Raw genomic sequence first — 13,017 nt, 5'->3', positions numbered from 1 at the left:
TATCTGTAAGAGATGAAAATTCTAATTCAAAAAGATGCATGCACCCCAATGTTCATAGCAGCACTATTTACAGTAGCCAGACATGGAAGCAATCTAAATGTCCATCGACAGATGAATGGATAAAGAGGATGTGGTATATATATATACACACACACTATGGACTATTACTCAGCCATCAAAAAGAATGAAATAATGCCATTTACAGCTACATGGATGGACCTAGAGATTATCATACTAAGTGAAGTAAGACAGAGGAAGACAAATATCAAAAGATATCACTTATATGTGGAATCTAAAAAAATGATACAAATGAACTTATTCACAAAACAGAAATAGACTCACAGACAAACAAACTTATGGTTACCAAAGGGGAAAAGCGGGGGAGGGATATATTAGGAGTTTGGGATTAACAGATACACACTACCATATATAGAATAAACAAGGACCTACTGTATAGCACAGGGAACTATATTCAATATCTTGTAATAACCTATAATGGAAAAGAATCTGAAAAAGAAATATATATATACAACTGAATCACTTTGCTGTACACCTGAAACTAACACAACATTGTAAATCAACTATACTTCAATTTTAAAAGACAAAAATTAGCTGTACTACTGTTGAGAGGAGCAGTGATGTCAAGAAGGAGTAAGATGAGCGAGCACAAGGGGATACAGGGTGGCCAGAGGGAGCACAGCAGGGGAAACCTGGATCGGAGGAAAAACCAAAGGTCAGAACTGAGAGTGGAAAGAGTCTGGACTGCAGAGTCAGGAAGGCCCTGGACCCAGAGTCTGTCACTTACTAGCTGTGAGGTTGTGGGCAAGTCATTTTGCTTCACTGAGTTTGTTGCTACAGAAAACTAGTTCCTCTGATCCTTCTAAATTAAACAAGAGGCAGTAGACGGCAGTGGCCAAGAGCCAGGTCACTCTGGAGGCAGATGGCTCTGATGGAATCCCAGCATTATCACTTACTCTGTGGCCTCAGGCAAACTATTTTTTTTTTGTAGGTTTTTAAAAAATTTTATTTATTTTTATTTTATTTATTTTTGGCTGCGTTGGGTCTTCGTTGCTGTGTGCAGGTTTTCTCTAGTTGCGGCGAGCGGGGGCTACTCTTCATTGCGGGGTGCTGGCTTCTCATCGCGGTGGCTTCTCTTGTTGCGGATCAGAGGCTCTAGGCGCGCGGGCTTCAGTAGCTGTGGCACGTGGGCTCAGTAGTTGTGGCTCACGGGCTCTAGAGCACAGGCTCAGTAGTTGTGGCTCACGGGCTTAGTTGCTCCACGGCATGTGGGATCTTCCCAGACCAGGGCTCGAACCCGTGTCCACTGCATTGGCAGGCAGATTCTTAACCACTGTGCCACCAGGGAAGTCCCTTGGGCAAACTATTGAACCATTCTGTGCCTCAGTATCTTGGGTGTGTTAACAGTGCCTCTTAGGTCTGTTGTGCTAAGGTATATACTTAGGTATATGTATATACCTTATGCACTTCATATACTTAGGTATATGAAGTGCTTAGAAGAGAGGTAGCAAGCATTGAATAAGAATTAGCCATTATTGGTAGTATTATTATTACCATTATACACATGTAAAGTACCTAGAAGATAATCAGTGTTAGTTCCCTTTCCTCTTCCCCTGGAATTTGGCTCTGGGCAAATTGCTTGTGTCCCCATCACTTGAGCTACACCCCCAAACAAGCATGGCCAATACTCCACAATACCCTCTGAGTTGTCTGTGGGTACCATCCCCTTTCCTATGCAGATCTCCTTTCCACAGGATCCTAACCCTAGTTTCCAATTTTCTACTGACATCTTTTGGAGGAAGTGAGGCTAGCAGCCTTCTCTCAGGGAAGCTGGATTCCTTTGACTGCCCAAAGGAGGAATCTGTGGATCCAAATGCACCTGATCCCACAGACATCCCTTGTTGAGGCAAGAGGTCCCCAGAGGGGGGCCCAGGATTGCTATGAGGAGCCATGCCCATCGCCACTCCCCAGCAGGGGGACACTTGCTTCCAATCATCAGTCCAGGGACAAGCTGCATGTTCTTGCTCATTCGTCTTATGATCAATGCCCAGTGAGGCAGCTGTGGCCAGAGCTTTTGTCCTTATATAGAACCAACTGGCCAGGAAGGACAGCCAGCACATTAAGCTGACATCAGCCTGACATCTGTCAGCTGTGACCTCACTAGCACCAAGCTCTTGGCCTTTCAGAATAGCTTTCAGAGGAAGTGGAAGACAAATTAGATCAGGACCAGGTAAACAGGTCAAGACGGGGCCTATGGAAAGAAGCACATCAAGAGTTTATACAAAAACCTTTTATTTACTGTTTATATTTTGTCTCCCTATCCCTACCCCCTGATCTGGAACCCAGCCAGCTGCTAAGGCTTCCTGCTGTCTGGTTCTTGAAACTGGGGCCTCGGATGGGGGTTATGAGAGGTGGGAACTTCTTTACCCACTGGTTGTGGAAGTTGAAGGAAGCTTTCCTGCCTGGCTGAAGTGTCAGCAGCTTCCCAGGGGAGCCCCTCAAGTCAGAGGATCCATCCCCCACTGGACAGATACAGGAAAAGATAACATGCATCTCTTGGAGGCCCAGAGGCTCCCTGTCACTCACTGCTTCTATGCCACGCCAGGCTCCATAGCTGAACTAATCTCTCACCTGGAGATGGAGCCCAGCAGCAAAGGGGTGGGGTTTGGGGGCAGGATAGACAATGCTGCGATGCTGGGTCCTAATCAACAAACAGGAAACGGGAAGAGGTTGGCCTGGTTGAACTGAAATGGGAAAGGCGAAGAAGGGTGCAGGAAAACCCAGGGTGGCTTAGTGGCCTGGAGTGGAGCCAGCTGGACACTTCATAAAGAAAGGTTACAGGCCCTATGGGAGTAAGCACTCCCAGCCCCGCAACCACCCTGAAGAGGGGGAAAGGAGCTCTGTCCTCCCATGGACAAAGGGCTAATGACACAAGCAACACTTTTGGTCTGAGAGTGCCAGGGAAGGGCACCCACTGGCACCCAAAAGGGCAGCCTGCCTTGCTGGTCACCACAGCCCACTCTGAGTACTGTCACCCCTGCCTGCACCTTTACTGCCCACCACGAGCTCTGCATACCCCATGACCCCCACTGGAGACTGACGCTGCCAGCCAGGTGGGGCAGAAACAAGGACCCTGAGCTCCAGGGCCCCGCCCCGGGTAAGGCCTGTCCGTGGAGATGTCAGGGCTCTTTCCCACAGTCCTGCTGCCGTGAGCCAGAAATACTGAACTCTCCTGGGAGGGCACTGGGCCCTCAGGTTCTCGGGAAGAGGAGACCCTGGAGAAGCACTCTCGGGCAGGAAGAACAGCCTCCGAATGGTATTTGTTCCTCCTTCTTGTCCCAGGTCCTGCTCTCCGGGCTCAGAAGTCTGAGTCTGCGTCCATGAGTTCTGCCTCCATCAGGTTGGTGCGGGAGTGAATGGGCCCTAGCCCCTGCCGTCGGCCCTGCGCCCAGGCCATGGGGGCTGGGGCGATGGGCTCTGGGCAGAAGGGGTTGGAGACCAGGGTCCAGGCTCCCTGTCGGTAGGAGTCCCCAGCTCCCCAGGCACCCGCGGCCACCAGGCACTTCTGCCGGGGCAGCTGGGGCAGCCGAGGGACAGCACTGGAGGCAGGGGCAGGGCCCGGGACGGGGTGGTGGAGCTCAGGGGGCGACACCAGCGGGCACACCTCCTTCTTCCTCTTCCTCCGCTTCTTCCTCCGGCCCAGGCGCTTCTCCAGCTCTGGGGAGATCTCTGCCTCAACCAGCCACAGGTTGGCTTTTTCCTCCGGGGGTACTGACAGTGGGAGAGAGAACGTGAGCCTGGACCTTAACTGTGTCCACATCATGCCTTCTCTCCTCAGGGCCCTACTCTTTTAGCTCAGGAACCCACACTTCAGATCCTCCAAGGCTTTTCCCTCCCCTCCCCTGCTGGCAGCCCCTGGTACTCCAGTCCTAGGAACCTCCAGCCTCTACATCCCCCACCTTCCTACAGAAGCCGGAACCCCATACCTGGAGTTGCCACAGGGGTGACAGACACATCCTGGGGCAGTATGGCTCCTCTCCGGGCCACCATCTTGGTGACATGCTGGGCCCAAGCAGAGGACACATCGGCCGAGGGCTCATTGAGGTCAAAGGCCAAACCCGCTGTGGGGATGGAAGGAAAGGATAAGGTACCATGACCGCCCAGTCCCTCACAATGACCGCTCCTCCCTTATTTAGCACCATTCACCATCCCCCAGCCCGTGGCTCCCACTTGACTTAGCACAGAAAGCCTGCCCTAGTGAACACAGCAATCTCTACACATCCCCAGCCTGAAGAGAGGGGCCTCACAAGAGGCCAGAAATCCAGTCCCTGGAACCTGACTTCCTGTAGCCCAGGGAGAACAGCTGGAGAAGACGGTTGAAGGCGAGGGAGATGAGTCCTTTGGAACCAAAGCACCAGCAAGCAAGATCCAGGGGCAGGAACAGAGAGGGGAGAATGGCCTGGGATGGGGGCAGGACGGGGACTGGAGGAGAACCAGTGTGTGAGAGAGAGGAGGGAGCCATTCCTCACAGCCTTCCAAACAGTCCATGAGGCCACACCGGCCTAGAAGGAAACTGGGAATGGGGTGGAAGCTCACCCACAGGCCCGTCGTGGGAGACAGTGTGCATGCTGAAGGAGAGCTCCTGGCCTGGGTTCTGCAGCAGCTCGCGCCGCTTGGAGAAGGCCTTGGCGATCATCTTGCTCTTCTTGATCCGTTTGGGCTCATCGTCACTCTGCCCTGTCAACCTGAGGGCAGAAAAGGTGGGGGAAGGGGCATAGAGGAGCAGCTGCTTCCTCTCAAATCTTGCAAAAGACCAGCGGATCCGTTCCATCCAGGAAAGGAGCCTCCAGACGGCCTCAAGGACCCTGAGGGGTAGAGGCCTTCTGTGCCAAAAAGGGGGCCTAGAATGCAGGGCTCCTGTGCTCCGTTCTCAAATCACTCCACTCTTAGAAGACACCGGCAGCTGGCTCAGCCCTTGGCCCATCCTCCCAAGGACAGGAGGTGTCACCAGGGGGCAGTGGTGAGCCGCAGAAAAGGCCGCTTTCGGCGGCTCAGGGCAGGCCCTCAGAAATCACACCTGCTCAAGGCTGTGCTGGGACACGTGAGACCAGACAAAGCCTAACAGATGCCGAGGCTGAGAGAACAAGGCAGCAGGGTCAGGACAGGCTGCTGCTGACCCCACCTGCACCAGGTGCGCCTCCAGATGAGCAGCGTGGCCTTGGTCCAGACCCAGGTGCTCATGGCAATGCCGGTTCCAAACATGGCAAATAGGTTGATCTTCTCCACCAGAAGGCTAGGGCGATTCTTGATCTCACAGTCGGGGATGGGTTTCTTGGTGGGCAGCCCGATGGTCACATTGGCCTGGCACCTGTGGTGAGGGGTAGTACACAGTTGAGGCTTTCTAAGTCTCCTGGGTGGGTGCCCAGACAATCAATCCAAACACTTTAGAAAGAGGGAAGCCCACAGCCCTGATTTGCAATCCTGGGTGATCATTAGAGTCACCTGGGAGCTTTTAATGACTCCTGCTGTCTGGGCCACACCCCAGACAATTAAATCAAATCTCTGGGGGAGGGACGTAGGCATCGGTGTGGTGTAAAGCTTCCCACGCTGGAAGCTGCTGGAGCCTTTAAGGAGGAGTCTGAAGCAGTCAGATTTTAATGAGCACTTTAACTGCTATTCTTGGTATCAGTAGGTACTGCACTTCTTTAAGCAGCTGAGATGTGTTACCTTCTCAGATTCATCCTCATTGTGACACAAAAAAGCACAGGCAAAACCAGAAAGCATTAATGGGTTGTTAACCTATGGTAGAGAGATAACTACTTCTGTGCAGGGATTTGCAATAAGCTCTGTAAAGAGTCCATGAGAAATAGCAAGCAACTTCTGTGGCCAATTCAAGAGTCAGTTGGAGAAGCCAAAACACAGGATGGCTTAACAGTTACAAACATACCAGCCAGAGAGCCTTGGGGGTGAAAGGGAAGGGTGGAGCTGGGCAGGGACCCAGAGGGCTGTCCGCCATGTTTGCAAATTACAGAACAACTATCAGCTTAAGCGCCCAGAGCAAGATGGGCAGTTTCTCTTGTCATCTGAGGCAGGGACCTGGCAGACCCCTGCTGGACAGCAGAGGAGGGTCTCCAGCTCTCACCACTGCTGCCCCCAAGCCCCCAGCCCCCTACTCACAGCACGTAGTCCCGGAAGCTGCGCTCCCACTCAGCCTGGTTGAAGAAGTCGTAGAAGTGGCAGCTGAAGGTGATGAGCACAAAGCCAAAGGCCAGGAAGCCAAAAATGCCTGCGGAGGGACAGGGGTGGGACAGGGCGTCACCAATCCCAGGTATGGAAGCAGCAGTGGGGAAGAGGGTGTTCGCCCATTCAGGCCTGAAAGACAGCTGAGTTCGGGGTGAATACGTGCTAGGCTCAGTTTAAGAGCTGTTTTCTCTACAAACTTATGGTTACCAAAGGGGAAAGGCGGGGAGGGATAAATTAGGAGTTTGGGTTTAGCAGATAGAAACTACTATATATAAAATACATAAACAACGTGGTCCTACTGTATAGCACAGGGAACTATAATCAATATCCTGTGATAGGGGCTTCCCAGGTGGCACAGTGGTTGAGAATCTGCCTGCCAATGCAGGGGACATGGGTTCGATCCCTGGTCCGGGAAGATCCCACATGCTGCAGAGCAACTAAGCCCATGTGCCACAAGTACTGAGCCTGCACTCTAGAGCCTGCAAGCCACAGCTACTGAGCCCACGTGCCACAACTACTGAAGCCTAGAGTTCGTGCTCGGCAATAAGAGAAGCCACCGCAATGAGAAGCCCGCGCACCGCAACAAAGAGTAGCCCCTGCTCGCCGCGACCAGAGAAAGCCCGCGCACAGCAACGAAGACCCAATGCAGCCAAAAATAAAAAAATAAATAAGAAATTTTAAAAAAAAGATTACATGAAAACTTAAAAAAATATATCCTGTGATAAACCATAATGGAGAAGAATATATCTATATCTGTATCTGAATCACTTTGCTGTACACCAGAAATTAACACAACATTATAATTCAAGTATACTCCAATAAAAAAATTTTAAAAAGAACTGTTTTCTCCAAAATAAGACAAGATTTTGGAGGTGCTTAAGGCCACTCTGGGAGGGTCCCAGCAGGAGGGAAGTAGACATGAGGAAGCAGTCTTGACATGAACTTGAATTCTTCCAACTGAGAAAGAAGCTACCTTCTCTTTTCAGCTGCTACCACCACCACCATCAGCACCAACACACACACACACACACACACACACACACACACACACACACACACACACACACGGCCTTATCTTGCCTCCCTGGCTGCTAACTTGCCCCACAATGTACTTCAGCCTCCAAGACTCTTCCCCAGAGGGTGCGGTGTTGGGATGGCACACTCACCCAGGCGCAGCATGGTCTCGTTGATCTTGCTGGCTGCCTTCTCGCTCAGCAGCCCAGGGTGGTTGCTCTTGATGGAGAACAGGGTCATGACTCCTGAACAGAAGGGAGATGGCAGACATTAGTGGAGGCCAGGCCACTCTCCTGGGAGGAATAGGTGCGTGGCAGGGGCGGGTCCCATGGTCCTGGAGTCCCAGGTCTGATGACTTCTGGGCTGATTTCAAGCTTGGGGAACTGGAGACACTGGAGCACAGCTGGTGGCAGATGTGCCATGGACTGGAAAGACTTGGGCAGGGCACAGATGGTCAGTGGAGATGAAAGATGCCTCAGTCCTGGTCCGGCTTCCCCAAGTAAGGCAGCAGGTCAAAGCTATTATGATGGAAAAGGCCTAAGAAGAGACTCCAGGACAGTGCTGTCCAAGAGAAATATAATGTGAGCCACATTCATAATCTCAAATTTCCTAGAAGCCACCTTCAAAAAGTAAAGGGACACAAATGAAGCTAACTTCAATATATTTTATAAACAATATATCATTGTTTATGATATCATTTCAACATGTAATCCATATAACAAACTGTTAATGAGATAGTTTACTTCTGTATGTGCTGAGTCTTTGAAGTGCAGTGTGTATTTTATTTTTTTTTATTTTTTTGAAATTCACGTTCTTTTATTTATTTATTTATTTATTTTTGGCTGTGTTGGGTCTTCGTTTCTGTGCGAGGGCTTTCTCTAGTTGAGGCAAGTGGGGACCACTCTTCATCGCGGTGCGCGGGCCTCTCACCATCGCGGCCTCTCCTGTTGCGGAGCACAGGCTCCAGACGCACAGGCTCAGTAATTGTGGCTCATGGGCCCAGTTGCTCCGTGGCATGTGGGATCTTCCCAGACCAGGGCTCGAACCCGTGTCCCCTGCATTGGCAGGCAGATTCTCAACCACTGCACCACCAGGGAAGCCCGCAGTGTGTATTTTATACTTATGACACATCTCAGTCTGGATTAGTTTCAACACACGTGGCTAGTGGCTTGCACTAGCCACACAGGATCACACAGATACAAAATATAAATCAGAGGCTCAGCCACTGCCAAAGAGAGGGAAACGAGGTGGGCTGAACAGAAGACTGATAGTGCTGGGGGAGGAAACTGAAGTTTACAAAGAACACTCAATGAAAATGAGCTAAGGTACGGAGGCTTATTGTGGAGGTGGCAGATTGAGACAGGGAAATGAGGAAACAGAGAATCTGTGCACGTTGTGAAAACTCTGTGTGTGTGTGTGCGCGTGCGCACTCGCCCTATGAGCAGAAAGGAGAAATGAAGCTCCAAAGACTGAGCGTGTATATAAGTTCAAGGCGCGCGCACGATTGAAGGCTCCCAGCTGGCCCATGCGGGCAGGGTGGTTACTCAGGGTGTTCACCACACAAGGGCATCTGGCCAGGGCTGACCAGGGGCTGGAATCCAGCCCAAGCTCCACTCAACAAGCCATGAGCCCTGGCACAAAGCTGGAGTAAGGGGAGCATTTTTCTGGCCCGCACAAAGGTGCTGCCTGCACCAAGTGCCATGGTGCTGAGTCTGCCCATGGGCACCTTCCCCTTTGCACCAAGGTCCTGCACGAGGCAGCTGAGGTCCCACCTCAAAGGCAGCAGAGCTGGCAGCTCCTGGCTCCTACCTACACAGATCAGATGCTCAGCACATTTTGCTGCCCGACCAGTCCTGGCCCCGTCCTCACTCACCTCGGATGAGGAAGTAACCTCCCACAATGAGCACCAGGCCGATCGGGGCCAGCACGAAGCCAGCACGGTATCGGTAGTTCTTATAGCCCACAAAACAGATGCCGCTCACGGAGTCCCCATCCACCTAGAGCAGGAAGGGGTGGGGGGACAGAGTCAGTCACTGTCTCCCTCACCCAAGCCCGCCCCACTCAGATCCCCACCCCCTACCAGTCACTATACCTGGGCCACGGCGAGGATTGCCACCGTGAGGACAAAGGGGAGCGACCAGGTGAGCAGGTGGAAGTAGGAGGTCTTGCCCGAGAGAGGCTGGTAGGTGGTCCCCAGGGCTTTGAAGGAGGTGTGCCAGGCATAGGTGAGGACCACAAACCAGACGACGCCGGCCATCAGGGCATAGTACACGATGACGAAGATGATGACACAGGACAGGGTCTCGTTGGAGCTGCACAGACATGTGGAGCGTCATTTGGGGCAGTCATTCTGTACTCCCTCTACGAAGTCTCTCCGCCCTGTCCCCAGTCCCCTGGCTTCTAAGGTCTGGAGGTTCCCTAGCAGTCAGGGCTTGGCGACTAGGCTCAGGTCAGAAGTGAAGAGGATACAGAAGATGCCCCTTTGAACAGATGCAAACAGTCCAGGCTCTAATGCTGGAGACCTTGGGTGCAACAAGGCAAAGCTGAATCCCACGCTGAACTCTGTTTCAAGACCTACCTGCACCTTTTGTGGAAAACGCACATCAGCCTCTTCCCCTCACCCTCGCCTCTGGGTCCGCAAGACACCTACGTGGGCTCCCCAAGCCTCATGGTGCCATCAGCACGGCAGACGATCTCCCGGCGGGCACCGTCCATGAACTGGGCCAGCCAGCCAATGCTGCCCACGAAGAAACACGCGTTGACGTAGAAGAGAATGACAGCAGGGTAACGATTGGAATTCCGCCAGTCAGCCACAAATGTGGCCTAGAAGAGAGAAGTGGGGCCCATTCTGTGAGGTTAGGGTTATTCTGCTGCCCTTATCTGAACCCCCGGACCCCTCTTATCGCCACCCTTCCCCGAGGACCCCTGCCAAGTCCTCCTCCCCCCTCTCCCAGAGCCCAGCCTCTCTCAGTGACAATCGGCTCCCTTCCTACTTTATAGGCTGCCTGAGGGTCCTGGGCCCTGCCGCTCCCCTGACCCTCCACCCACGGGCCTGCCTTCCGCTGACCAGGGTGAAGAGCGTGCAGAGGCCCGTGACGGCCCCGAAGGCCGCGATGTAGCTGTGCATGTCCTGGTGCTCGGCCTCGGTGAAGAGCGGGTTCTGGCACTGGATCCCACAGCCCTCCACGTCCTCATACCAGCTCTTGGGGTTGTCAGTCCGAACCAAGGGAGCCTCACATTGGCCCGAACTGTTGAACTTGATGTTCTGCACCTCATTCTGGCAATGAGAGAAGAGGAGAAAGTGCACAGGGGAGCAGTAGGTTCGGGTGACCGCTGGTTTAATAAGAGGCGCGAAGGTAGCATGGCAGAGAGGCCAAGAGCCCAGGCGCTGCAGACAACCTTCCAGCATTTGAATCCTAGCCTTGCCACTCATGACTGCATAGCCTGGGGCAAATTATTTGACCTCTCTGTTAGCTCAGTTTCCTGATCTATAGGATAGCAATACTTACTTCATGGTGTGGTCTAAGGGTTAAATGAATAAATAAATGTAAGATGTTTATAATAGTATTTGGAAGGTAATAAATAATAATAATTAGTATTACTACCATCATTATTATTATTATTAATGTGCTGTCCTTCACCACCCAGAACTAGATCACATCCCCGGTCTTGGTGTCTCTTAGCTGTTTTACATGTGCAAGCCTTGACTCCCTAAATACACAATAAACTTCCCAAGCATAGGTTTGTCATTCATGACTCCTGTAACTCCCCATCACCTAACGGAGTGGGTGCTCAAAAATCTTTTTATAAATAGATAGATAATCCCTGATAGACTGGCTCAGCTTGGCGAGCTTCAGTTTGGGTCTGTGGCTCACTGACGCCATGGCTGTAGACTTGGGATCTCCCAGAAGAGAAGGCGCTGAGCTCCTCTGCCCCTGCTGGGCCCTGTCCTGTGCCTGGTCCCGCCCAGCCCAGACCCTGCCCCACAGAACACTTACCGGGCAGCCCTCGGGGAAGTGGTCGGGGGTGCAGCGCAGGAAGTCGGGCCAGCCCCGCTCCCTCTCCACGATGGCACAGGGGCCACGGGTGGCCTGGCAGAGGGTGCGGCTGGGCAGTTCCACCCGGTTGTTCTCACACTTTGGCATGTACACAGCACACAGCAGGGGCTGGATCACTGCCCAGCAGCGGGGGGCGTTCCGGAGGCCTGGGGGTAGCGACAGTGTGGACACATTGCAGTGAAGACCCCCCATCACTCTGACCCACAGACAGACACAGCTGCACCGCTGTTCCCCGGGCCTAAGGCATCTCTCTTTGCCACACTGCCGGCCATGACTGCTCAGGACGGTCAGGCACGGTGTTTCTCAGCAGGGCATTTAGGCTTGACCATTCTTTGTGCTGCAGGAGTGTCCCAGGTACTGCAGGACATTTGGCATCCCTAGACCCTGCCCACTAAATGCCAAGAGAACCCCTAAGTCCTGGTGACAGACAAAAAATGCTCCTCACCCCTCCCACTCCAGGGTGGGGATTGGAAGAGGCCTGAAGAGGAACGTCTGGGACGCTGGTGATGTTCTATTTCTTGATCTGGTTCTGGTTTCATGGGTGTATTTACTTTGTGAAAATCAAACTGTGCACTTTTCTGTGTGTATATTACAACTCAATTAAAGTTCTTAAGAAACGGCCCCCATTTCCAAATGCCCCGCTAAGGGAATGTTAGCACCTCTGGCTGAGAACCCCAGGTCAATTTACATTTTACTTTTTCAGGGACATTGTTAAAACCTTCTACAGTCCACGGGGAAGGAGTGTTGTGGGACCCACCCTCACAGGGCCCGTGCACCAGAACCAGGAGTTGCTTCCCCTTGCCCAGACCCCAGGACCCTTGTTCCTCTTACCAAGCTGAGGTGAGATAGAGAACAGGTTGGAGCTTAAGAAGAGGTAGTCAGGGGAGCCAGGTACTCCAAAGCCAGAGGAGGAAACAGGAAATCAGATGGAGAGAAACAGAGGAGGCTGTGTCCAGTGCAGAGGGAGGAAAGGTATTGTCAGCCAGAAAGAAACAGGTGGAGGTCTCCCAGCACCTCTACCCCAGCCCAGGCCTCTACCCTGCTCTCCCTGTGGCTGGGCTCACTCAGCATTCTACCCCCTTCGCCCCTCCTGAATCACCCCTGCTTCAGGAACACCTATTTCCCAAACAAGAAGTTGTATTAGGAAAAGCTTCTGAGGATGTGAGAGCCAACGTGGGTGACTGCCCAGGCTGGGGGTGGTGAGAGCAAGTAACTGCTCTTTTTGGGAGAAAGGTAATATAGCAGAGGGATAAGGAGCATGGACACTGCAATTAGCCTGCCTGGGTCCAATTCGTGGCTCTATCATTTCCTGGCTGTGTGATCTTAGACAAATTACTTAATCTCTATGTCTAGCCTCAGTTTCCTCATCTGTGAAATGGAGATAATATTGAATAGACTTACCTTGTGGAACTGTGGTGTAGAGTGAGATAATGCATCAAATGTGCTTAGCGCAGTACCTGTCATGTACTAAGCACTCAAGAGATATTAGCTGTCACTATTAGTAATCTGAGGCCTCTGACCATTCACAGCTCTCACTAGACAAAACTTATTCCAAGGGTGCAGAGCAAGTTCCTGTCACTTAAGAAGCAATGTCCCTGGGCAACGGTTCTCAGACCTGACTCAAATCAGAATCACCTGGGGGACCTTTATCACTCTAGATGGAGAACCCAGTCTCAAAGATTTT

The 13,017-nt window shown here is 52.2% G+C and overlaps 1 protein-coding gene across 3 annotated transcripts in view; it reads right to left on the bottom strand.

Moving 5' to 3' along the window:
- Positions 1-2,293: 2,293 nt before the first annotated feature.
- The window catches only part of SMO (smoothened, frizzled class receptor), a 34,554-nt gene continuing 23,830 nt past the window's right edge, over positions 2,294-13,017 (bottom strand). For 2 of the 3 annotated variants that reach the window (XM_082399172.1, XM_082399171.1), the window contains exons 2-12: positions 11,274-11,479; positions 10,343-10,552; positions 9,926-10,098; positions 9,368-9,587; positions 9,149-9,272; positions 7,428-7,520; positions 6,196-6,304; positions 5,201-5,386; positions 4,615-4,763; positions 4,005-4,139; positions 2,294-3,789 (exon numbers count right to left, since the gene is read on the bottom strand). In XM_082399172.1, the coding sequence (XP_082255298.1) occupies positions 3,377-3,789; positions 4,005-4,139; positions 4,615-4,763; positions 5,201-5,386; positions 6,196-6,304; positions 7,428-7,520; positions 9,149-9,272; positions 9,368-9,587; positions 9,926-10,098; positions 10,343-10,552; positions 11,274-11,420 (1,959 nt within the window). In that variant the 5' untranslated portion in view covers positions 11,421-11,479 and the 3' untranslated portion in view covers positions 2,294-3,376. Of the gene's footprint in view, positions 3,790-4,004; positions 4,140-4,614; positions 4,764-5,200; positions 5,387-6,195; positions 6,305-7,427; positions 7,521-9,148; positions 9,273-9,367; positions 9,588-9,925; positions 10,099-10,342; positions 10,553-11,273; positions 11,480-12,164; positions 12,280-13,017 lie in introns of all 3 variants that reach the window. The other variant, XM_082399173.1, reaches the window with a different exon arrangement.

Source organism: Balaenoptera borealis (assembly GCF_965194805.1).
Source record: "Balaenoptera borealis genome assembly, chromosome: 7".
NCBI lineage: Eukaryota > Metazoa > Chordata > Mammalia > Artiodactyla > Balaenopteridae > Balaenoptera > Balaenoptera borealis.
The sequence above is the reverse complement of the archived record's forward strand: the minus strand, read 5'-3'. Positions and strand labels throughout refer to the sequence as shown.